The sequence below is a fragment of the Periophthalmus magnuspinnatus genome, chromosome 11 (assembly GCF_009829125.3).
Source record: "Periophthalmus magnuspinnatus isolate fPerMag1 chromosome 11, fPerMag1.2.pri, whole genome shotgun sequence".
NCBI classification, from domain to species: Eukaryota; Metazoa; Chordata; class Actinopteri; order Gobiiformes; family Gobiidae; genus Periophthalmus; species Periophthalmus magnuspinnatus.
Genome location: NC_047136.2, coordinates 10295261 through 10321074, shown reverse-complemented (window position 1 = coordinate 10321074; position 25814 = coordinate 10295261). Strand labels below are relative to the sequence as shown.

General features: G+C 36.8%; 3 protein-coding genes across 5 annotated transcripts in view; 1 reads left to right on the top strand and 2 right to left on the bottom strand.

Annotated features, from left to right (window-relative positions):
- ptk2aa (protein tyrosine kinase 2aa) overlaps window positions 1-12458 on the top strand; it is a 37241-nt gene extending 24783 nt beyond the window's left edge. For 2 of the 3 annotated variants that reach the window (XM_055225413.1, XM_033975425.2), the window contains 17 exons: window positions 440-524; window positions 604-704; window positions 1492-1607; window positions 1702-1802; window positions 2084-2173; window positions 2397-2601; window positions 3218-3329; window positions 3407-3481; window positions 4692-4784; window positions 5396-5500; window positions 7246-7308; window positions 8239-8278; window positions 8856-8959; window positions 10429-10584; window positions 10712-10792; window positions 11454-11539; window positions 11627-12458. In XM_055225413.1, coding sequence (XP_055081388.1) covers window positions 440-524; window positions 604-704; window positions 1492-1607; window positions 1702-1802; window positions 2084-2173; window positions 2397-2601; window positions 3218-3329; window positions 3407-3481; window positions 4692-4784; window positions 5396-5500; window positions 7246-7308; window positions 8239-8278; window positions 8856-8959; window positions 10429-10584; window positions 10712-10792; window positions 11454-11539; window positions 11627-11753 — 1740 coding nt within the window. In that variant the 3' untranslated portion in view covers window positions 11754-12458. Of the gene's footprint in view, window positions 1-439; window positions 525-603; window positions 705-1491; window positions 1608-1701; window positions 1803-2083; window positions 2174-2396; window positions 2602-3217; window positions 3330-3406; window positions 3482-4691; window positions 4785-5395; window positions 5501-7242; window positions 7309-8238; window positions 8279-8855; window positions 8960-10428; window positions 10585-10711; window positions 10793-11453; window positions 11540-11626 lie in introns of all 3 variants that reach the window. The other variant, XM_033975420.2, reaches the window with a different exon arrangement.
- A 3670-nt stretch (window positions 12459-16128) lies between these two features.
- On the bottom strand, window positions 16129-18166 carry rplp1 (ribosomal protein, large, P1). Its single transcript, XM_033975427.2, has 4 exons — window positions 17951-18166; window positions 17398-17472; window positions 16448-16559; window positions 16129-16255 (listed from the first exon to the last, which is right to left on the bottom strand). The coding sequence occupies exons 1-4, from the start codon at window positions 18020-18022 to the stop codon at window positions 16173-16175; spliced, it is 342 nt and encodes a 113-aa protein (XP_033831318.1). The 5' UTR covers window positions 18023-18166; the 3' UTR covers window positions 16129-16172.
- A 184-nt stretch (window positions 18167-18350) lies between these two features.
- Window positions 18351-23541, bottom strand: clptm1l (CLPTM1 like). Its single transcript, XM_033975426.2, has 18 exons — window positions 23279-23541; window positions 22566-22786; window positions 22384-22478; window positions 21924-22113; window positions 21653-21840; window positions 21497-21575; window positions 21270-21387; window positions 21101-21195; window positions 20814-20898; window positions 20504-20607; window positions 20365-20430; window positions 20225-20275; window positions 20073-20155; window positions 19951-19985; window positions 19822-19877; window positions 19685-19729; window positions 19481-19596; window positions 18351-19142 (listed from the first exon to the last, which is right to left on the bottom strand). The coding sequence occupies exons 2-18, from the start codon at window positions 22728-22730 to the stop codon at window positions 19058-19060; spliced, it is 1656 nt and encodes a 551-aa protein (XP_033831317.1). The 5' UTR covers window positions 22731-22786; window positions 23279-23541; the 3' UTR covers window positions 18351-19057.
- Between the last annotated feature and the right edge of the window lie 2273 nt (window positions 23542-25814).

Genomic DNA, 25814 nt, shown 5'->3' with positions numbered 1-25814 from the left:
TACAGAACATTGGGTGTATGGTGGTGCAAACGAGTTGATCAGCGATATGGCATCTTGAAAATAAGTGATTAAAGATTACTCAGACATGCACGATTCACTCCAAATACAACTTAAAGAGGGTAAATGAGACGGGGAAACAAATATAGCATGATTAAAAGCTCTGGAAAATCAATTTTGCATAATTTAAATCAACTATTAGATATACACTCTGACTAGGTCCTGTGCTGGTCTAAAATTGTGAGTTTGGCTCCTGGGTCTTTGAATGTCTCTCCCTACTCTTGACCCATGTTTAATGACATCTACCTGTCAAAAAATTAACAAAGAAACAAAATATATGTTTTTGGCAAGGTTGTTTGTTCGTTGGAATACTTTTTTAAACCTCAGTGCTTTTATAAATAGTTCTAATGGTTTTATTATCATCATCATTTGTGTGTTTCAGGACAAACCATCGTTACCTGTCGCCATCAAAACCTGTAAAAACTGCACTTCGGACAGTGTTCGGGAGAAGTTCCTCCAAGAAGCGTGTAAGTTAAACAGTCTCCTTGTGTTTTTTGCCTCTGACGTAATGTTACTCTAGGGTGATAAATATGTTTGTTCTGGCAGTGACCATGAGGCAGTTCGACCACCCACACATCGTGAAACTCATCGGAGTGATCACAGAAAACCCGGTCTGGATTATCATGGAGCTGTGCACTTTGGGAGAGGTACAGTTGCATTAGTACCTGGGGCCTGCAATTGATTTTCACATTACATTTTTGGTGCTAACTAAATATCCTTTTAGAGTGCAAAAGCATAGCAAGTATAGGCCATTATTAATATATTTGCTTTATGTAGAGTCAATTTAATACACATTTCCGTCCTCCTTTTGGTTAGTCCTTTATTCTAGATCTAAACTATAGCTAGACCAGGTCTAAAATACAACTACACAATTGTTATACTATCTCTTATATAGTCCTGTTTTAGACCTGGTTTAGTTCTGGTGTTACTTGGAAGGCTAAATATTTTCTGAGGTGGCGTTGGTTTGAGAACCACTATAAGCTATTTTGCTGTGTTTAAACAGCAGAGCCTGCACTCGAAAGTGTGACGCCATGAGCAAAAAAAACCACAATGCATTTTCTATGGTTGAGTTCATAATAACATTCTAAATAGCAAATTATGATAAATCAAGATGGTTTACACAACTGGGAAGTCATGAACTGTGTACCATATGTAATAGCAGACCCTGGTTAAAATATTGTCTGAAATTGTGTTGTCATGATACTGCCAATTTTAAACTTATTTTGATATGAAGGTAGTTTAGTCTCTTTAAAATCACCATGTAGTTGTACTTGTTGTGATATAGATGGGCATACATTTTTTAAAACTTCAAACTAAACGTCAAAACTACAGAATTTTTTGACAATGTTTTACCATTATGACATGCAGATGGTTTTGTCTTATTGCCAAAATAAAATGTTTCATAAACTCACTGTGTTCTTTCTGTCCTTGTAGTTGCGATCATTCCTTCAGGTGAGGAAGTACAGCCTGGACTTGGCCACTCTCATTCTATTTGCCTATCAGCTCAGCACAGCGTTGGCCTATCTGGAGAGCAAACGCTTTGTGCACAGGTACCTATGACTTACAAACTATTTTAATGCTCTTTTGTATGATTTTGTTTTCGAAAAAGTCTAAAGTGTTCCATTATCTTTCGTTGATCCTCAGGGACATTGCAGCTCGTAATGTGCTGGTGTCTTCCATTGACTGTGTAATGCTTGGAGACTTTGGTTTGTCGAGATACATGGAGGATAGTTCTTATTACAAAGGTATCAATTCAACATTAAACTTCTACAAATTCTTCAAAAAAACAAAACCAAAAAAAAGACAGAAATCCTTGGTACTCTACTGCCCTCTGTTGACAACATTATAAAATACAGTTTGTTGGAGCAGGCCTCTCTCTCAAATCCTTTTCATTGGCTACTAAACCCTAACTGTGGAAATCAAGCAGTGATATTCATCTTAATTTAATGTTTCATAGTTTATTTTACACAATAGCCTATAATTTAAATATTTTGTTATTTTCTAATGATTTAATTTGTTTATTTAGCTTCAAAAGGCAAACTCCCTATAAAGTGGATGGCTCCTGAATCAATAAACTTCAGAAGATTTACCTCTGCCAGTGACGTCTGGATGTTTGGTAAGTGCCGGTTTAAAGTGACAGTGAAAGTGATGTAACTCTCTGGATGTGGAATGTTATCTACATGATTCCATGGAAATAGAAAGTTAAAACAATGCCCAGTCACTATGGATTATTATTATTTTTATTTTTTTTGCCTTTTTTGAGGACAAAAAAATTACATACTATGGCTTTAACAATTATTTTATTATACTTTCAATTTACTATTTTGTTTTGTCTATAGGTGTGTGTATGTGGGAGATCTTGATGTACGGCATCAAGCCTTTCCAGGGTGTGAAGAACAACGATGTGATTGGCAGGATTGAGAACGGCGAGCGATTGGCTATGCCCCCTCAGTGCCCGCCCACTCTGTACAGTCTGATGACCAAATGCTGGTCGTATGACCCCAGCAAACGACCACGATTCACTGAACTTAAAACACAACTCAGGTAATACAGGTTTATATTTAGGGGCTGTACCTGATTTCAAACCCTGAATCAGGAACATGTTTTAGGTTGAAGTTTTAGCTCCAGTCACACAGTCTTTTCTGCGCTGTAATGCACCACGACAGAGAATCAAATGTCTGGGATAGTGTCAGGCAGTTGGTTTTCCATGATTCTTTGTGACATTGTCTCAGATTGGATGAATAAAGGGACCCTGGAAATGCTATGTAAAATGAATAGATTATATTTAACAAGACACAAACAAATTAAACTCAGGCACAGGGTCCTTTAAATCAGTGTCAACATTTATTTTTGAGAAAATATTATGGTAATCTCAGAAAAAGCAATTTACATGTGTTACATGGGACAGCTATGAAACTTCAAGATATCTTTCATTGAAGCCTTTAATCAAATTTTCAGGTATATAGACGGGTTTATTCCCCAACAGATTTTTAAAGCTTGTATCACTTGAGCTATTAGTTTGATTGTACATGCGCATGTTATTTATAGATGTTATGGCAGTTTTCAACATAATTGCTCATATAGCATTTTTATATACATCGTAAAGACAGATATATACTTAGATGGGAATATTTCAGTCATAAATTGTGTGTTTATGCAGCACTATCTTAGAAGAGGAGAAGCTGCAGCAGGAGGAGCGAATGCGCATGGAGCAGAGGCGGCAGGTCACAGTGTCATGGGACTCGGGAGGTCCTGACGAAGCCCCACCCAAAGTAAAACTAGATCTGTCAAACTTTTAATATATAAGTGTAATCTGAGCTTTAACCCAGTGCTGTCTCTGTCATTTTAGCCCAGCAGGCCCGGATACCCCAGTCCTAGATCCAGCGAAGGCTATTTCTCCAGCCCTCAGCACAACCACTTCCAAGTAAGAATGCATCTTATTGAAAAACAACTAGTTATGCCCAAATGATGGGTTTATAATACTCTATAATAACTGCATCTAATAGAAATACTTTTATAATGAACAAACAGATTATTAAGAATGATTCAGCCTTATTAAGTACTTGTACATGTAATTGTGTAATATTTTGTAACACAGACCATATCAATGTTATTCTCATATACAATATAAACAATATAAATCCTGTTAAAAGCTATATGCATCTACATAGCTTATTTTTATTAGTAAATGTTTGGTGGTCTTGCTCAGTGGCTGTTTAAATCATTGTAACTGGCTGTATGCAGTCTTGTTCCCAGATGCAGTATTTATTCATACCACTTTTTTACTTTAGTATATTACTGTGCAAAATGACCATCAAAATCCAATTCATGAAGCAATTCAAAACCCTACATTTCTGCTCACCCCAATAAAGTTGCAATGACCCAAATCTGTGTGTTAATGTGCCACTGCAGAGAGAGTTTTTTGAAGCATAAGAAAATGACTTCTTCCACCACAGTTATTCTCTCTCCTCATAAACCAGGCAGACAGACGGCATTTCCTGTAGCGCTTAAAGCCACTCGCACGGCCACGCTCTCCTGTTAACCTTATAAGGGCCTGATCCTATCGGAACTTACAATAACATCTATATATTTTCAGAGCCTGTATTTTAACCCACTCAATGTTCTGTCATTCAAGGCTGCAAAGAAATTAAGAATATAAATGTTAAACTTCAGAGCAAATGATTCTGATTTATGAGATTGAAACAAGTAGGTGACTTTTGTAAGGTAGAATTGAAAGCAGAAAAGTGTTATTTTAATCATTATTGACACCATTTCACCAATTTTTCACACAGAGAAAAGATGCATCTGCTATCTTAAAATTTACATAATGATCAGAAAGTAGGAGTCTGTTGCACAAAATATGCTCTTATGACCTGCTCTACAAGTAGAAAGCTCCAACCAGCGGATAACTTTTTCAATCATAGAAACATGAGCACAAAACGCACTTTAGATTTAGGCTGTCCAATTTCAGAATCATACTATTTAAGTTGTGATGAATAATACTAAACAATGCAATGACATAAACTGTTATAGTTGCAATTTCAATAGTGACATTTGTTTTCTCAGCATACAAATACATACAGGAATGCCAGGTCATGTCACAGATAAGAAATACTGATGTTGTTCATCTTTAGGCGCCTGGTCTCGGAGGAGGCAGCTTCCCCCAGTCTGAAACCTGGAACCAGCACAGACCTGAACACACAGCACTTTGGAGCAACAATATCGAGGTACTTCAGCTGCGATTACTACAGTTAAATAGGCCAAAATGTGTGTTTGTAAAGATCTCTATAAATTAGCAAAGTTTTATAAGAAATATTCAAACAGAAAATATAAAATAATCCACAACCTGATCATTGTTAGTCACTCTACACGTCTTGTAATAATAATAATAATAATAATAATAATAATAATAATAATAATAATAGTAATGTTTGTGTGATTGAAGATACGGTTCTTCTGTGGAAGAAAAAGTGATTCTTGCTTCACAACATTATTATAATTTTTCATTCCCTAAATAAAGTATTAGTGTGTCTTATGTGTTTTAGGTGTTTTATTGTTATTTGTATTGTATTATCTGTATATTTATTTTTTGTCGACTTTTTATGTGAAGCAGCTGTTTTAAATGTGCTATATAAGTGAATTGAATTGAAAACTCGCACACTTTAGATCAAGCTATATTATAATGTTATTTTGATTATGTACTTAAACCCTAAATTATTTGACAGATAATAAACTTTCTACTATTATTACAAAATGCTTTTATAAATGTCCCTGTTAATAGTGTATGCAAACATAAAGTGACACAAACTGACCCGATTTGTGTTTATTTTGCTGACAGGACAATGGATGTGTGGGACAGGCGCTCATGGAGGAGAGACTAATGATGCAACAGCAGCAAATGGAGGACGACCAGCGATGGCTCGAGCAGGAGGAGAGCTTCATGGTGAGTTTAATTTCAACAAATATACCATATATAATTTAAAAAATCAACTTGTTTCTTACCTCCCTGTCCAATAATAACTTACCCTACCCTCCGGAGCACAACAGTATCAAAGCAGCCCTCTAAAATTGATTTGTCATGTTTTCCACCAACGTACTTTACCTCAGTGGACCTAAAACATTCCTAAAATAAGACAGAACTACCAAACAAGACTGTTTTTCTTATCTGCTCCACAGCCTGTTTTGGTCTTTGCCTTGATGTGCATGGTTCTTATTTTCATCCAGGTGTGCAGAAGCTAAAGGAGGACAGATCAGGACAAACTCATTTATTATAGTGAATTATTTGGGCCTATTCAAACACTCATGCCTAATGTTAAACAAGGACAGTTGCTGCCTGTTTTATATTTTGTATTACTCAGAATTTGTAAATCTTCTTGACAGTTTATGGCAGTTGAATACAGCTATTGTTTTTGCACATTTAAGCACATTTCTAAGGGATTGCAAACATGTGATGTATACTTTGGTAACATTTTATAATTCATAATTGTAATATTTTAAAGGTGCACTATGCAACTTTTCGGCTTTTTTGGCTGCCGCCTTCTTATCTCCATGGAGATGTTATCGCTTTTTGGAATGTTCACCAGGAACCCCAGTTATAGGTCAGATCTGTGAAGACATGAGCCCGGTCATAGTAAGAATGCATGTTTTTCAGCAATGTCTGAGTAATAAAAACACATATAACTGGCAAATGAAAGGTAGATTAGTTAAATGCCATACCGGGGAACATTTCAGGCAAGTCGGTAACATCTCAACACAAGCTGGTGGTAAAACCCCTCCAGAAAAGTTGCATAGTGTACCTTTTATAGCAGGTTTAAATATACTGGGCAGACTCCATACAAAACCTGCTCTTTACTGGCCGCATACGTTTCTTGTGCGTCTGTGGCCATGCCTGACCTCTTATATAAAAGCCAACTTTCCCTCTAGTGCAAATAATCACTCCTTCCATCAAAGGAAAATCAGCCACATTCCTGGACACTTGATACTATCCTCCACACAGGGATTTACATGTAGCCTCAAGCTAGCTCTGAGCACTTTACGCACCGATTTGGATTTTTACAGCTGAATTTGACGCTCACGATGAAGGAAAAGCAGCATAGTCTGGTGGTGAAAACAGAGTCTAGAAGAGAGGAAGTGGGATTGGCAAAGGGAGGACAGAGGGAGGAGAGAGGAGCGGAGAGATGCGATGGAAAGAGTGGGAGAGAGACAGACCAAGACCAAGAGACGGCTGCATGTGTTTTGCACTGTGGCTTCTTTGGAAAACTTCATGCCATGCCTTTTCTCTCTTTCCTGACTCAACTTTTCTTAGCATTTCTTTCTGCACTCTCTGTTGCTCAGTCTAGGCGATTCCTCTCCCTCTATCATAATGTCTTCTTCAATCTCACTCTCATAACCTCCTCTAATTTTCTCCGCCCTTATTTCGATGGCCTCCAGTAGCTCCTTTCCATTTCCTGTCATCTGCATATGTTTTCCCAGGATGCATCTCTTCAAGGCATGCTTCACCCAAACGGTACCTGGATTGAAACTGAAGATTTTTGTATTCCTGCCATTTTAAAGGAATTTACTTTACTTTTTTGATACAACTTTTTAGACTTTCTTTTAGACCTTTTTAGTGTGCTGCTTCTTATAAAGTTAATGCATTGGAGACTTCTTTCTAAAATGCTTTGTCTTTTTTGTTTTTGTTTTTAGCAGAAGACAGAATCCAGAAACAGCAGAGGAAGCATTGACAGGGAAGACGGCATCTTACAAGCTCCGGTATGTCATGCTGTGAGAGGAATGCGTTTTCATTACAACTTTACAATAACACAGACTTTGTAGTAGCAGGATACATTTTTGCAGTAGTAATTATCTATGTTTTGAAAAACGCTGCTACAGTTTATTGTTACTCATCTCACTAGCAACCAACTATAGTAGGCACAAAAAGACCTCACACCTACAATGTTGGACCATTCATTATCGTAAAATAAATTTAAGGTACATGTCTCTAACAAAACTGTTTTATTTGTTTTATTATTCTATGACAGTCTATTTTTTTGTTTTGTTCATTTTGATTTTAACATGTATGTTTCATGGAAGACATAGATATGGACATGGACATGAATGACAGTTTAAATCTTAAAGGTGTACTATGTATCTTTTCTTGTGGAGGGGTCCATCGCCTGCTAGACTCCAAAGAGACGTTATTGCTTTGCCTGCAATGTTCCACAGTACGACATTAAACATATCTATATTTTTAGCATTTAATCAATTACAGGTGTTTTAGTTGCTCAAAATACCTTGAAAAACGTGTATTCCAACTCCAAAGATCAGACCTGTAACTTGGCCTTGTCAAAGCAATAACATCTCCATGGAGACAAGAAGATGGTGGACCTTCCAACAAAAAAGTTACATAGTGCACTTTTAACAACAGCTTTTTTTCAAAATGTCTGATAGTGAGACAGAGGAAGTGTTCTGGTTGGGTGAAGCAGTGAAAGTATTTGTGCCAGGGAGGATACTGCCTATGGGCCAACCACATGACCACAAAGGCTCATGGGAAATTCAAACTCAGAACAGTGCGGGTGTTATTATACTGTGAACATGTATATTTAACCCAAGGCTGCATTTAGACAGCTTTCTGTATGATACTGCAGTAACCACTCGAGTACATGTTTTTCATTCATTTATCTCTTGTTTGTCTCTGCACAGGGCGGAAGTCAACATATCTATCAACCCATCGGGGCACCTGGTAAGACGACAACTTCATCTTGTTTTAGATATGAATGTTGAATAATATTACAGTTTTGGTTCCACTGGTGGGATTATTTTTGTGTTGCCAAAAGCTTGATGTTATGTTTTATGTTAATATAAGTAAATAGACTTATTTCTGAAAGGGCTGCTCCTCGACACATGCATTTACAGATGATGTGTCTGTGGACAGTTTATGTGAGTCAGTTTTATAAACATACAGCTGTGGAGATTTTCTTATGTAGTCACAACATCACAAGGCGTGGAGGTGAATATTTATGGAATGTCCCACAGTACAGCATTATACTTATTTATCTTCATGGAGAGAAGCAGGTGATACCAGGTTAGATCTGTGGAGTAAGCACTTTCAGTAAGCACTGTATTTTTTTTAGAAATATAATTTGACTAAACAAGATATTTTGAAAGTCGTACTGTGGAATATTCCGGTCTAAGCAATAGCGTGTCCATGGAAATGAATAGATTTTGGACACCACACTAGAAAAGTTACACAGTACATGTTTTTAATAAAGATGCATAGAATTTGATTCTGATTAGATATATTGACTTGGCATTTTCAGAACCTGTAGCTCCTCCCAAAAAGCCACCCCGTCCTGGAGCTCCAGGTCACCTGACCAACCTGAGCAGCCTGGCGCCTGTGGAGAGTTACAACGAAGGAGTGAAGGTGTGTGCTTATATAAAGATTATTTATGTTTAAATCTATGCTTTAGTGTTGTCACAATACTGACATTTCAAAAGGCTCAATACTCAATACCTATTTCAATGCCACACTGATGAAGAAAAAAAAAAACACACTTGGACAACAGAATGTAATGTTTTTAGCACAAAATAAGGATTTCTTTAAGTTATCATGTGGTAACTATAATGGTGTTGTTGAAAAAGTTCAATATTACTCTAAAACTGTTCAAGAAAGGTCAAATTTGATCATGTTTATGGCATTTTTTTCCACATCAATAGTTCTTAAATGTAGTATCTTTTCAATATTGAGTTGAGTTTAGTATTGATTAGTATCTGATTTTTCAATACTTTTAACAACCCTAGTGGCCTCATATCTGTGCAATCCAGGCTGTACACTATGTGGTCTAATGCAGCTCAAGATCATTGTAAAGCTTGTCAGGAAATGTTCATTTCTACCTTATGATTGCTTAAATGACTACCGGTAGTTTGAGCTACTATTAGTTTTAGTATTGATTAGCATCTGATTTTCTGTACTTTTGACAACCTTACTATGCACAAGAATGTATTAAGTGACACTGAGTGGAAGCATGTTTTTTTGTTCATTTTGCACTGTGCTGATGCTGCATGTTACGGTGTTTGCTTTGGCCTAATGTGCTGTTCCTCTTCTCTTCCCTGCACTTCCTGCCCCCCATGCCCAAAACATTAACACCCCTCTATTCTTTTTGCATACATTTTTGCTTCCACCTTCTTTAAAAACTATTCCCACCTCCTCTTCCATCTCCCCTTTCCTCCAACCTAAAGCCGTGGAGGGTAAGCACATGTCTGTGTGTGGCTGTTGTTATGTTGCCTGTTGTTAGTAGACAGCATAACTACATACATTGTAACTTATTACAATTTTCTTTACCAATGAGAACTGTGCATTTCACACAATTTCAAAGTGCATTTCACATGAACAAAGTTGACTATGAAAAGTTTATGCTTTTACTTTCTTTGGTAAAGAAAAGAAGACGTTGTAATGTACCAAAACATCCAGCGTGCTGTTTCAAGCAGGGCTCTATTTTAATAAGTGCTCATTTTGTTGGAAAATTATTCTTTTTTTGTATAGTTTTTGTCAATGTCATATTTTAGCTGACAAAGACAAATTTAAATAATACTGTTTTTAATCATTTAATAACAATTGTAATGCGCCTCCTAAAAGATCAGCACGTGGGATGGTACTTAGATTAGATTTTTCTGTGTTCACTAACATTTTAACAAAGTAGGAAAATACTAATGGTATAGACTTAGCCATGTGGGTTAGGATTATATTGTCCTTAGAGAGAGTCTGACCTCTAGTGTTGTGTTAATTTAACTACAGTCGTGTCTTTAAAAACATTCTTTAAGTAGTGCTTCATTAAATGATACATTTTGTTCACAAACAAAATCTAAAATAAAATAAATACATTTATATTCTAGTTACAACCTCAGGAGATCAGCCCGCCTCCTACAGCCAACCTGGACCGCTCCAATGATAAAGTGTACGAGAACGTGACCGGTTTGGTAAAAGCTGTGATTGAAATGTCCAACAGGATCCAGCCGGCAGCCCCAGAGGAGTACGTACCCATGGTCAAGGTAAAGCACAATTTTATGTTACATTTGTGAGGCTATATCGATCAGCCATAACCTTTCGCATGTTGATAATGTTGTATCCTTCACAACAGATGCAGTCAACATGTTTTAATATCTTTGTGTTTTATAGGAAGTGGGTTTGGCTCTGAGGACACTGTTGGCGACGGTGGATGAAACAATACCTGTGCTACCAGCCAGCACACACAGAGAGGTAAATGATAGTATAGGTACATAACGTAGTGTTTAACAGTATACTAAGACTAAACCAGGACTGAGGCAGGACTAAGCCAGGACCAAGCCTTTTAACCCAGCATTGGACCAGGACTAAACCAGGCCTAGAGTAAGAGTAGGAGTAAGAAGGACTCAACCTGAAATAGTACTCAACCACAACTGAGCTGTTCCAAGTCTGAGCGAAGAGGAGGAGCAGACAGTGCCAAAGAGGAGAAGATGTTTGATTTGTAGGACACAGGACTGGAACTGGACTGGACAAGAAATGTAACGCATTTGTCTCCTGAACGTAGATGTTTATTTGCCACCTTAAAAAAGCACAACAGTGTAGGAATTCAAAAACAAAATCTGTGATTAATCTGAAATATGATTTAATGGGACAAAATGCATGTGATAGCAGCATTCATAAACTATAATAATGCCTTACACTTCTAATGCACTTTACAGGCTTGTCAAAGCCTCTCAAAGCGCTACACTATAGTCATTATTCATTCCTTTCCACACTTGGTGATGGTAAGCTACTATTGTAGCCACAGCTGCCCTCTAACCACTGAGCCACTGTCGCCCCAATTAACTTACATATTTATAGTAGTAATAAATGAATTCATAATTGTGATCTAATTGATGTTATGTAATTTTTTTAGATTGAGATGGCTCAGAAGTTGTTGAACTCCGACTTGGCAGAGTTGATATCAAAGATGAAGCTGGCCCAGCAGTACGTTATGACAAGGTTGGTCCAAACACACTAAATCTTTGTCTTGTGATATTCTCTTTTTAACAATTATCAGTATACATCATTATTTAACTTTCTTTTCAGTTTACAAAAGGACTACAAGAAACAGATGTTGATGGCAGCTCATGCTCTCGCAGTTGATGCCAAGAACTTACTGGATGTGATCGACCAATCACGACTCAAGATGTTTTCTCAGCCCCGCCCACATTAGAAGAATCAGACATTTAAATGTTTATTTTGTGAAATCCAAAAAGACAAAGGGAAAAGTCGAGCCGAAAAATGGATGAACAATGACACAAAATACTTTGCTCCTTCAAAACACTTAATACTTCCTATATTTTGGTTGTATGTTTGTACTCTAGTTTAACTGAGCAGAAAACTTCTCTCAACAATGATGAACTATTGAATTTAATTAATCACCAATTGTTCTATTTGATCCATTTTAAAAGTGCTGTGGACTTCTGTGGCTCAGAAAAAGGACTAAAAGAGACACTGACATTAGAATACTATCCAAACATGCAAGAACTGGATGCCCGAAGAAGAAAATGAAGTGTTTTTTAAATGTGTTTTTATATCATTATTAATTATGATTATTTGCTGCCTTAAGTTACAAGGTTGTGTGTCTGTCTTTCATGTGAATAGTATATAATTGACAATAACTGAAGAAAACAAAAACTTAAGTTATCAAGAATATGCAGATAAAATATATTTTTGACATATCGAAAATTAGATTTACAGGCCTGAAAAATGATTCAGGATGAAATGGGCATAATCTTTATTCTTTATATTCAAAATAACTGTTTTAAAGCAATGGGTGTAAAAAAGCAAACCATTGTTTTATACTATTTACATTTTCAAGGATAATCAAAAACTATGGTCAGCACACAAAAGTCAATAAAACACTGTGAAAACTGAACTCTCTACTGCCCCTAGTGACTGAATGAATGTCTGCAAACGGACCTCAAGTAACCTCAGTCACCGCTGATATGAGCTGGTTTAATACGAGAAGAAAAAGAATAAGTGATGCAATGACTGCACAAGCGGAAAGATCACAAATCATAAATCTGTCATGTCTGTCTTTTATTTATTTCAAAGGAACAGTGGACTCACTGGTTTTCATTTCCAATTGTGTCCACTGTAACCAGAATTTCACACTTAAGATGCTGCCTTTCCTGCTTAAAAAACACTCTCTAAACATGACACATGAAAATATTGGCGCTGCCATGATTTTGACTCCAACTGTTTTGTATGTCTCTACAGCATGAAGGTTGAGGAGGAGGACCTGGCCTCTGACTTTATCCTTGTTTGGCTCTGTCTTATGCCATAGGTACACAGCATTTTCACTGGTGTTTTCATTCAGATCAGTGTTCACCTCCTTAAAATTAGTCTTCAGATAGCGTTATATTATTGATCATTGGTGGAGCTCTGTTCATCTGTGATCTTACTGTACCAAATGAAGACCTCATTCCTTCGCTCTGATCACATGTTGGTGTTCACATTCACTCGTGTGTGGCCGTTGGAGAACATGGTGGCGTCACAGTCGTAGGTGTTAGTGACAGTGATGTCACAGATGTTGACGGGCTTCTGTCTTTTTACCCAGGCACTCCGTAGTTTCTTCTGGCTCCAAGTTTCAAATTACAGCTCACCCGCTCCCACATACTCTCCATGTTTTAGGCTGGAGACATGTGGTTGGAACCTCAAAAACACTTGAGCTTATATCTAGAATGTGTCTAAATTATATGCTTTTTAATAATGCATTCACTCAGCAGAGTTCAAAAGACAACAGATATATCCACAAGTGTGCAAAGATTTTCAACTAATTCTCAATATTCAACCAAATGATGCCAAGTCTGTGCCCCTGTTTTTAGGACTCAAATGCACAATAATACAGTATTATTTAAACATGCATGAACTAATCAAAATACAACTTTGAATAAGGGAACACGGTATTAACATGGCTAAATTCTTCTACCACAAGGGGAGATATCCCCTAACATTGTATAAAGTTTCACTGCTATGTGGATGATGCACTACTGTATGTCTCACTAACAAGCAAAAATACAATTGCCCAACTTCTTGAATGCATTGCAGACACCAATGTCCCAAACTTTTCTTCAAATAAATGAAAATAAAATTGAAATTCTTCAAATTGGGAATATTAATATTCCACCTCCCTCATTACTGCAGTGAGAAAGCCTCAGTACAAGGTTACACAACCCTGTTGAAAAATGAAGTGTGTATTTAACTAGTCTTATTTTGATTTATTTGTAAAGGGACAGCACATACCTCTCACAAACCTCTTTGCACATCACTAGTCACACACAAGAATTATTCTGCCCCTGCACAGCTTTAGAACAGCTTTTTCAGACAGAAATATGAAGTAGGGCGGACCACTCTTGCACAGCCAATCAGCATTCACCTCAAAGCATCATATTGTGACTCACATGGCTCATGGCTCAGGTTTACGATAAATATCATGTTTTTAGGTCAAGATGTACCCATCTGACTTTTGGCACAAAGTTCTTCTTTTACAATACATTTTTTTTAGAGAGGAAAACTGATTTTACAGATTTATGAGAAAACGTTATTTTTTTAAGGCCCATAACATTAAAAAATGAAGCCATTTCTATCCCAACCTGATTTAGAAAAATATTATTTTTCCTCAAGGACTGGATACTTCAACACTTTTTACTCAGAGATCACCTCAAAATACTTTCCTCACATTCAGTTAATCCAGAATACAGATAAGAATAGGAGGCACTGAGTCACTTAAATTTCGCAAGGTAATTCTGGCATTAAAATCTGAAAATATACAAAAATATGATGGATTATTTTATATGATTTATTAGGCTGACAAAAGGTGTATTATTCTCTGAGATGATGCAATACAATGTTTCTCTACAAAATATGAGCCTTTAACAGGCTAAAACTCAGATCTAAGGAGAGCTTCAATTTAAAATACACAACTAAGTAAACCAACATAACCATGGCAGGGGCCATCTGTAAAGTTATGAACTTTACATATTAGCTGTTTGCTTGCAATTGGCAAAACAATATTTCAAAGCGTTTACCTTAGTCTTTATATTCTCACACCCCAATCAGAACACACTGGGAACATTAAAGTTGCCATCTGAGCCATGTTACCTTGGCTCAACACCTGTATCCCAAAATCAAAGCCAAACTTTTGGGCTCATTTACATTTTCTTAATTGTAAGGATAAAACATCTGAGCCTGTTGCCGATGGTCACCAAGTGAACAAGTCCATTAACCCAGTTACACACATTATCTTAATTATAAATCATTTTTAAACTAGAGAGCACTTCATTTTGGAAAGCGCTATACAAATAAATGTATTGTTATTATTATTAATTATTATTATTATTTATTATTATTGTGAAAAAAATTATATATCTTGATCTTGACAAATAATTAATTAAATTCCACTACATAACTCCGGGAAGAGATTTCAAAATAATATTATTTCATGTATTTTTTTTGTTGTTGCAAGGTCACATGCCAAACAGTGTTGTAATATATATCTTTTTCTGTAGATAATCAAGTCATGTGATAAATATGGCCTATTTCAGGTATTTTTAAATTCTGCCCAACACATTTCACATTAGACTACCCCTGTATCAAGCATTATTCACTGTGTAAATACTTTTAGATGAACAAAGGTGGGTAAAGGAGCCAAAGATTTAACTCAAGTACAAAGTAGTGGCTCAAGAAATTACTCCAGAAATAGTAAACAGGTTTCTCCGAAACCTAATAAGTGTAAATGTAAGTAAAACGGTAATATCTGATTTATAATTTTAGCTACTGTAAACTGAAGAATAAAACATGAAACCATGCACAGAAGTGTAAAGTGTTTCACAAATCACAGGTGAACATCCAGACTGAAGATTTTTTTCGACCTTAAGAAACAGGAAGTCAGAACAAGCATGAATTTTGTAGCTTTTAAAGTTGTGTAAAATACATAGCGTACCATGTTTTCACCCTGTTCAAATTAGAACCCGTCCCGAGTCAGTCTGGTCTGCACCCACGCCTGCAGTGACAAGGAGTCCATCGGGGGTAGGTGCAGCCACAACAGAGCTCCAAGCACTTTATTGATACTTTTCAGCTAATCCACATTCCCTGAGGATGTAAAGCAAACAGCAGACACTACCATTTGAAGCTGTTAATCAAATTAAACTTATCACAGCTTTGTTATCACACAATCTGACCATGAAGAGCCGACTTGGTTTGAAGTGATTTGTACTGTTAAAAAATGCCCCTCTTTAATATTCACAAGCTAACATTGGCCATGTTTTTCTGCTAATCACTCACCTACTGAAAAACACCTTCATGTGACCATTTTTTTTCCTCCATCTTAAAAACATTTTGGCAGTGTTTGCTAATGCACCTTCATGTTAACAGTGCTTTTTTAATCCCAAAAAGTTACCAGTGGACGGCTTACTACCTTTTCAGACAAGCCCAGTATATGACATTAAAAAGAAACTCATGAAAGATGCATGATTTTATACCTAAAAAGTGCCAGGCCTAAATGCACAACCACAAGCAGCCTTAATAACCATTTTAAACAAACATTGGGGCATTTTTTTTTATTTGTGTTTTTACAAAAACATCTGATTTAATCAAAGAGACCAAAGCCCATGTCATCGTCGGACTCCTCAGACTCTTCCTTCTTTTCTTCCTTTTTCTCCTCCTCTTTAGCTGGAGACACAAGCAGTAAGAATTAAAAATCAATAAAACATATCAAAAGACTAAAAGCATGCCCAATTTTACAAGGAACCACAAAAACACATTAGATAGACCATGGATGCAACTGTGAATTTAAATTTGACTCTTTATGGTCTGATAAATATAACTTTTACAACTGCATAGTTTCAATTTGACAGCTCTCACCTGGTGCTTCTCCACCTGAGGGAGCAGCTCCAGCAGCAGGGGCCCCAGCGGGAGCACCACCTCCAGCGCCAACGTTGCAGATCAGGCTGCCGATGTCCACACTGGACAGAGCCTGAAAACACATTCCATGTCATCCTTACTTGCTCAATATGGAATTTATGGTGTATCACAAGTGTCAACATTCACAACAGTCAACTATAAAAAGGCAGTCAAAGAAAGTGTCATGTTCTTTATGAATCATGTCATGAAAAATCTACAACTCCAGCTCTCCTCAACTTAAGAAACCAACAATTCTAGCTCCTCTGACTAGTAAAAATTGTGCAAATGTCTACTTAAGAAACCTCTACCATGGACTAGGCACAGGATATTGAAATTTGGTCTCACAATTATCATGGCCAAAATATTAAAAGTCGCTTAGTTTTAAAATTATATGGATATGAATAATAATTTTAAAATTATAGAACAGGTTCCATATTTAAACTGTTATACTATTGTACTCTGTTGACAACAAAGCTGTATGTTTTTTCTGTACATTTTTATGACGTATATATCGCGATAATAGAAGTCCGATGAATGATTGTCGTCTACCCTTCATTTCACTATAAACTATATTGTTTATTGTCCCATCCCTTTTATGGACACCCTGGGCATGTACTATACTGGCAGCAGTTGGTGACTTCAGTGTATTATTCTGACATTTATTCTTGTCCAGGTGTGTGACTGTACGTCCATAGTCCTAGCCACTTACTGTAAAGAAGTGTCATAGCCTTGTAGCTTTACTGCTGGCACAGTGTTATGTTTTTATGTCTATTGTAAACTCTTGTTATTTATCTTGATTTCATGTTTTTATTGCAATTTGAATTGTGTACGCCATTTAGGATAAAATCATCCATAGTCCAGCTGCAGGGAAAAAAAAAGTACAAATTTTTCAGAAAGAGCACCCAACTCACCTTGGCAAAAAGACTGGGCCAGAAGGGCTCCACAGTGACACCAGCAGCCTTGATCAGAGCATTCAGCTTGTCCTCCTGTAGCACAAAACAAACCATCAAGTTAACATTTATATACTGGGATGAATCAAAACCCTTTAACGCAACTTTAAATTGCTTTTAATGTACAACTCTCCTCATAAAATATTTCACTACACTACACACATTTTCATGAGTGGTAAATAAGCTTTACCGTGCAAGTATCAATAGTAAACAAGGGTGAATTCTTTCAAAGAGGCATAGCCATAGAAGAGTACTTTAAAACGGATCACTTTTTCACAATTCTATCAGTGCGAGGCTAGTAGTAAAAACGTGGGTAAGCTGTTGTCATCCATCAACCTGCCGCCATTTTGGCACGATTAATGTAGCTTTATACCTATTAACGCCAATTTAACCACACATTCAAAACTAGCGGACAGGAATTCGATGAACATTGCTTACAACTCCTGAAATGATTTTAATTTTTCCCCAAAATCCGGGGTAATCCGTGCTACATTAGCTGGTACGGGGTACTTACGGTGACGGTGACTTCATCGTCGTGGAGGATCAGGGCAGAGTAAATGCAGGCGAGCTCAGACACGGAGGCCATTGTAGAAGTTAGTTTTTATGGTGATAGTGGCAGATGCCTAAATTTGACGGTGCTAGTCGCCGGATTGCGGACCTTAGCTTCGGATGAAGAACAGAGCACCTTTAGGCACGTTTACTTCCTACACCGGAAAGGGAAATACGAGGGCGGGAGTTTAGTATTTATAGCGTACGTAAGGTTGGCGTGCCAAAGCGTCACGTCGCAAACATGTTACGTTTAACTTACACGAGCGAGCCTCATCAGCCTGAATATACAAATATTTATCTTATTCATACAGTAATGGTGTTTTCGTAAATTATACGGCATTTTAGTTGTGTATTTTTTTTATTATTATTTATCTCAAAAGACTTACAATTAGAAAAACAAAATCTGGCCAAAAAAAAAGAAAAACGTTGACGTTGTAGCAAAATATTGTGTTTGCATTTTGTTGTGTCCTAACATAGTGAGAGATTTAAATTAAAGAAATAACACTTCAAGTCAATTAATTTTTCCCTTTAACGTGATCTACTTCAAAATATCAGGTGGAAAGTTTATGATGAACTAAACAATGTTACAGCTTCAAACTTGTCTTTCATTTGGCACAAACTTTCTTCTTCTGCCCTGATATGTGAGAATACTTGAGTTGGTACAACTGCAAAACCATCTATAGTGGAATAACATGTAACTTTAAGAAATTCCTATTATGGAATGTTTTGTATCAAAATCACCCATTGTACCACCCAACCCACTGTAGTATCCTGTATGTGGATTAATAAATGCAAAAGCAGTTAAGTTTAACCTAATAGACTGACTGTTGGAAATAAGCCAAAAAATAAAAATAGCCACATTATCCCTCTTTTTTTCCCCCAATGTAACGTAATAAACCATTAAGATTATTAATATTCTGTGGTACAAATGTAAGCACTTCTGAATGAACATTTTTGATATGACGATCGTGACTCAAATCAAATAAATGCTGTGAAGTCTATGGCCATTAACATATGATTGAACTTATTATTTTCACAATCCTGCAGTCGATCAATTATTTCAACAGCTCCCTCAGTCCTTGTGAGATTTTCTTTTAGGTTCTTCATCATAGGAAACTCCATATTCATTTACTCTGGTCTTGTCCACTGGATAGAGCCTATAAGAGAAAATGGAAAGGTTAAAGGTTTAAAGGTTAAAAAATCCTAAAATCTACCAAAACAATCTGACACTGATGATTATACCATTATTTGTTATAACTTAAAGCACCATCATAATATGTAGCACCACTGCACTAGCCATAACGGGTAATACACTTTCTATCAGAGCTACCACAACTTCATTTGTTGTATGAGTAATGAAGTTGACACGTTAACTCTGAGTAAATATGCACATGCTACCTAACCCTAAATGTTAACCCTAACCCGCAAACCCTACCTTCACCTGTAAGAAAGCATGTTGTTAACAATCCTAAAGATATATTCTGACATATCCTACCATCTCTGGTAAAGGTAAATGAGAAACACAACATCATCCCGGAAACAAGCCAGTCTGTGAGATGTTGGCATGGTGATGATGAAGGCAAAGACATCATCAATGAAGGTGTTAAATGCCTGTGAAAAAATGCATAAATAAAAACCTAACATTTGGAATATTCATATTATGTGGAATATTATGTGGCTCAAATGTACCAGCACTTACCTTATACATAAATGCTTTCCAGGGCAAATGGGCTACCGATTTGAGCTGAGAAAAAAAGGAAACAAAAATAAAAAAAAAATTTAAAATTACAAGATCATATTTTTGTTGTTAAAGTGTGTTATGAGTTATGCTCTAACCTTATAATTAACAAATAGTTGAGGAAGCATGAAGAGGAACCCAAAAGCATAAACACCTGTAAAAGTATATGTATATTTTTCAGAAGATTCAAAATTCATCATAACTTTTATGTGCATCACCATTCTTACCATTAACCAAACTATTAATTACCCATGAGTACCAACTATAAAACAAAAGAGAATGACTTTAGCATTCAATAAAATGACCAAGAATAAAAAATAATCATCTCTAGAGTCTCATCTCAACTTACCTCTTATATCGAAGGAAAACAAGTGCATATACAGCTCCTCCAATGCACAATGGGTAAAGGAGATAAGAAAGATACTTCATTGCCTGTTTAACACAGGATAAAGAATTAATTAACACACAGTTTACAACCATTATGAATTCACATTATCTTACGAGTGTATCATATTCTTCTGTTCTTTTTTCAGATTCATCAAGCTTCCCAAACTGTTACAAAATAAGAGATAGACAGAATAAATATACTGAACTGTAATAAAAGGGGTCCAAAAAGTCTAATAGCAATTACTGATACATACCAGGAATGTTGGCTTGGCTCCTTTCCAGCAAACTTGAATCTTAAAGGCCTTTTTCACCTTCCACACCTTGCACAACATAGATATTTTACTTAATTATCAGAGATCACTAAAAATGTAAATAATAAAATGTCATGCTTACTTCAATGATTGAGCCAATGCCTGCAGGTATGAGCACAAGCAGGCTAGTCTGCTCATCAAACAGATAGAGGAAAATGACTATCGTGCTAAAACATCGCCACAGCACTGCAAGGAAGAGAGAACAAGTTATGACAAAGCATATGTAAATATGTTAAGGCATATGTTGTCTTTCTAAAAGCAAAACCTCTGGCTTTTGTAATTATTATTAAACATTTGTAAAGTCCACTGTAGATTGAGTGTCTACCTGGTTCAGTGGCAGTCAGAGTACAATATTTATGTCTCAAATAAACAACAATAATAAAACCAATTACCTGCTTTGCTGGACATTCCCACCATACTTTTCTTCTGTTTCCAAAAGCTTATGTCATTTTTAAAGGCCAGGAAATCAAACAAGAGCTAAAAGAGTGTCACATAAGTCAGTATTAATGGCAATTGTATTAATGATGATTACATCCTATGTCAATAAGACCACTCATTTGAAAATGGTAGAGAAGGCAAAATATTTACAAGTTAATAAATGAGGTGCAAGATCACTATATTGTAAAAAACAATCTGAGTAAGCCAATTAAAACCTTAGTTTAAATTCAACTGTACTCACATGAAAAGCAGCTACAAAAAAGGTCAAAGCCAAGAAATACAGGTTGGTGTCCACAAAGATGCCTTTAATCTCATCAGCATCTTTCTCTGTGAAGCCTATAACGCAAATTGATGTTTAAGTGTTAAGTTTATTCAGATTTCCGATGTGCAGGTATAAAATCGCTAAATACCAAACTGCTGCAGAGAGTAGACTGCATCCTGCATGTGGATCCAGAACCTCAGTCTGCCCAGTGAGATAGAGTCATATGTGAGGGTGAGAGGCAGCTCTGCAGATGTGCTGTTTATCTCCTAAACAGTAAATAAGCAAAAAATACTACATTTTAGAAGTATCTCCAAAACATTTCTGATATTGATAAGAACTACCACAAACATTATAACATCAGTTATAGAGGCTCACCATAAGGTCCTTGACTCGGTTACTGAGCTCATCAACAAACAGCAGAGGTAGATACACCATTTTCTTGCCATTTTGAAATCTGTGCACAAACACAATAGTTTATGCACAACTGAATATAATTTTGTGCGTATGTATATACTGTTTTTTATAACTTACACTCTGAGGTATCTATGGACATCACTTGGCAGGTACTCTCTGTCAAATATAAAATGATCTCCAACAATGTTGAAAGTCAGTCGTGAACGCCAGTGAGCAACTGGGTGATCTGAAGAGGCAGATGTTCCTGTGGTGCCACCTCCTGGATTTGCACTGGCTCTTTTCTTTTGCTGGGACTCTTTTACATCCTTTGACATCATACATCAACAGTTAGCTTTTCTTATACAAAGTTACAAAATAAAAAATAAAAAAGAATCAAACATTGATTTACCTGTGTTTGATCCTCTCCAGCTATGAGGGAGATCTCTGGAGGTTTGGGGACCATGTAAGTGGTGAGCTGAGCTACCAGGTGCACCTGCCTGTGGTCCTGCCAGGGGTTGACACCTACTTGATGGACGAATATTAGGGCATACAACGTCCCATTGTTACGTGTTTTTTTGGGAAGGGAGACATTGATCATCCTGAGAAATAAAATGGAGAAAAGGGATTAAGAACCAGTTCATATAAATAAATGTGGTCCTCATATTTTGGTTAGATTTTGAAGGGCCTGGAGGTGAACATATGTAAGGCTTTTTCACCCTTAATGTTAATTCACACTATATAACATACAGACATAAAACAAGCTACTGCAGGTATGTCTTTACAACTCTTATGTGGAACATCTGAATTGGACTATACCTAATAAAAGTTGATCTAATATAAATAATATAAAAAGGTGAAAATTTCTTAACCTTTCAAACTTTTTGTCAATGTCAAAGTCCTCTTCTTTGTGAATTAAAGTATGTCCTCCCTCAGCATTGGGTCGCAGCGATGTGTAGATGCTCAACTAACAAACAGAAATGTTATTACACATGTTATTACTAAATATTAGCACAGCATTTTAAAAATAAATATAGTACTAATTTAAACAAACCTGCAGTTTGGGGTTGGAGGCTAGGAATGGTGTAATACAGTTGGTACTTTTGGGGTTGTCACAGGGCTTGGTGTACACTATCCCATACATGACCCAACAGGTGTGCAACACGTAGACCACAAACACCCCAACAATCAGCGTTGTGAAGGAAGATTTCAGGAACATGATGCTGCTGTCTTCACTGTGTGTTGGCTCCCACGATTAGCTGAACAGCCATAAGTCTGAAAGATATTTCATTAAACTGTAATTGTAAAGGCAATGTGTAACAATTTATGTGTCAAAATATAATCGTATATTAACTCAGTTTCATCTCAATGAGCAAGTACTGTCTAAAAAAATACAAACTTTGTTGCAGCAGGCAGAAAAAGTGCATTGTCTTTGTCAAGCCTATAAAAAGACATTGCACTCATCTCGTTTTTCTAGTTTTGAGTGGTAACCAAATGCATTGTATGACACAGGACAAAGGCTCAAGCACTGCTCAGCTCTTTCTTTTACTCGATCTAGTCTGTGTGAATCTCGCGGCACATTAAATACTATAGTATCTGTGGTTTGATTTGAACAGATGCGATGTTTTGTTTACTATTTGACTTCTTCCGCGCACAGACTTGAGTAAATATTCTCATACACAGGTAATGCCAGACCACTAAACATTTGGTATACACTGTAATGATCTGTATAAGTAAAAAGTGAAGGGTAACGTGAATGAAACATACCGGAGTGGGCTGAGGACGCGCTGACAGGACACTCGCCGCTGGATCATTGGCCGCTGCCTCCCCCATTCACTCCCACGCCTTCAAATACGACGACATTGTTTATTCATATCCACGCACGACGAATAAAATAAAGGCATTTTACTGTACTCAACTGACAGCTATAATCACCAACATAAACGTAAAAGGTGGTTGATCAAAGCGTGAGTAGCATCAGTGTATTTCTCTCCAACATTCGTTTCCTGGTTGTGAACGGGAATTACGGAAGTCACGCGAGATTTCACGAAACTACTTAATAGAAAAAATAAAAAACAATGGGTGGTGAGATGAGCATGGCAGAGAATAAGGCTATATTTTATCCATATTATTTATTATCAAATACAAATTTATAGGCGCAATATAGTCCTACCCTTAGAGATGTTTGATTACACACCATTTTGTTTGTTTGTCTTTAATGCATCCATTCTGTAGCCTTGGCTGCGAGCTTTGTCAGGCTGTGCACAAAAAAACAGGACACAATGTGGAGTCAATTAGCTGTGACTGACATAAAAATATACTATCATTATGTTTTCTCACATATCAGGTACACTGGCTTCCTTCTGCAATCCCCAACGTGTTACTCAGAGGGGCAGGGCTTACTATTACATACTGGCCATTATTACCATGCTATTACACAGATTTATACATCATGTTGACTCCCAATTACATAATTCATGCATGAACAATAAAAGTATTTTAAATTTACGTTGGTGGAAGTGGAGTGATTATTTGGGGAGATGCATCGCTTACAAAGTTTTACATATAATTCTATCAATATTTCACACAATAGACTGTATAAAGAAGTTTAATTTTATGTGCAGCCTTGGTCCTCCAGCCGCTTTTTCTTCTTTGTGTGTCCTTCGCCTTGCTTCTGGTATAAATTCGGGGTTTGACTCCCGCCTCTTCCCTTTGCGAACCAGTATTGGGAAGTCATCTATAAAGTGTCCTCTTGTAATTATCTTTACTTTTGTTTACATCTGTGGTTATATTTTATTTGTATTTAAGTTAATATTGAACTCCTGTGGTGTTTCGTTGTTTTTGTTTGTTCATGTGGGCAAGTGCGGGGAGATGTTGACTTTGTCCATTGTCTTCTCTCGTATAGTGTGGATTGGACCGACATGTAGCGGCACATGTTCATAAAGTTTTGTACTTTTATGGAACAGATTAAAGGTGACTCCAAAAGTTCCCGCTGTGTCTTGTGGCTCCTTAGCACCTTGCAACACAACGCAGAAGTCCACCGGTCACACATAGCTAACCTGCTAAGCATGAGCACATTTCTGGCTCCAATTTACTTTCTATTGAAAAACTAGCAGGGAACGACCTCAGGGAAAGAAGGCGCCTGATTTGTTTGTTATTAATGTTTATATTTTGATTTATGGACACAACTGTGAAATAAAAGTAACAGGATCAGGTAAAATGAGTCAACATGAACATTTTAAGACCAAAATGACGAGCCTGGCAGTAGTAGTTATGAAGAAAGGGGCGACAGTTTTTCAATAGAAAGTGAATTGGAGCCCGAGTCAAAGTAGCTGGAAGCGCGCCCATGCTTACTTCTTGTTTGGAACATGGTGGCTAGCAGGTTAGCTATGTGCATTTATATATACAGGCCATGAGCGAGACAGAACTTATCCTCTGCAGTCTCCAACATGCTACTGAGAGGGGAAGTGAAGCTACCAAAATAAAAGACACTGGAGTAGTGCACACTTCCAGTTGAAATTATAAAATTCACATATAAATTATAGTGACAAATACAATGCAAACAGGAAATGGTAATAAGTGCATTTTAACCCAGCTACACAGGGGACATACGTGGGTACACTGGCTGTGAATTGAGTGCAATCATCCCGCAGAGTGCTCTGTGGGCACATTTCCCAGGCGAGCGTTGCTTCATAAATCTGCAGTTTTTGTGTCAGCTGTGACCCTGCCCGTCTTTGAGTGCTGCTGTATCATTGAGAGATTCTTTTTCCTCGCCTTTACTACTGTCCCTGTGCACCAGTGACTCAGTCTGCTTCATATACCTGCACCTTTACATCTGGTCCTTTTAAACCCCATAAGCGAAGATGGCAAGGGCTTTTTCATGTTCGATCAGGTGATAAAACTTCAATAAAGCACCAAGGCAAGGACACAGTCTCAGAAGTGGAGGGAAATCGCACACACACAATTTATTTCCTGTTGAATAGTCATTAGATTATTGGAGAATCTTAAAACTAAAAGCATCCACTGGAAACTTTTTGTTAATTTATTTCATTTAAACACTTTTCACACATAGCACTCAACAACTATTTTCTCTTTTCCCTTTATTTTGTCTTTTTCTTTATTTTCTATTGAGAAATTATTTAGCCTATTGCTTTATATTGTCAGGAGCTTTATCTTACTAGAGCTTGCAACAACTGAACTTTTGGTACTGGCAACCTTGGACATTGAACAGTTTCATGGCTGATATTGAAAAAGCAAAACAATATTAAAATGATCCTCAGTTGTACCAATTATCAATTACATC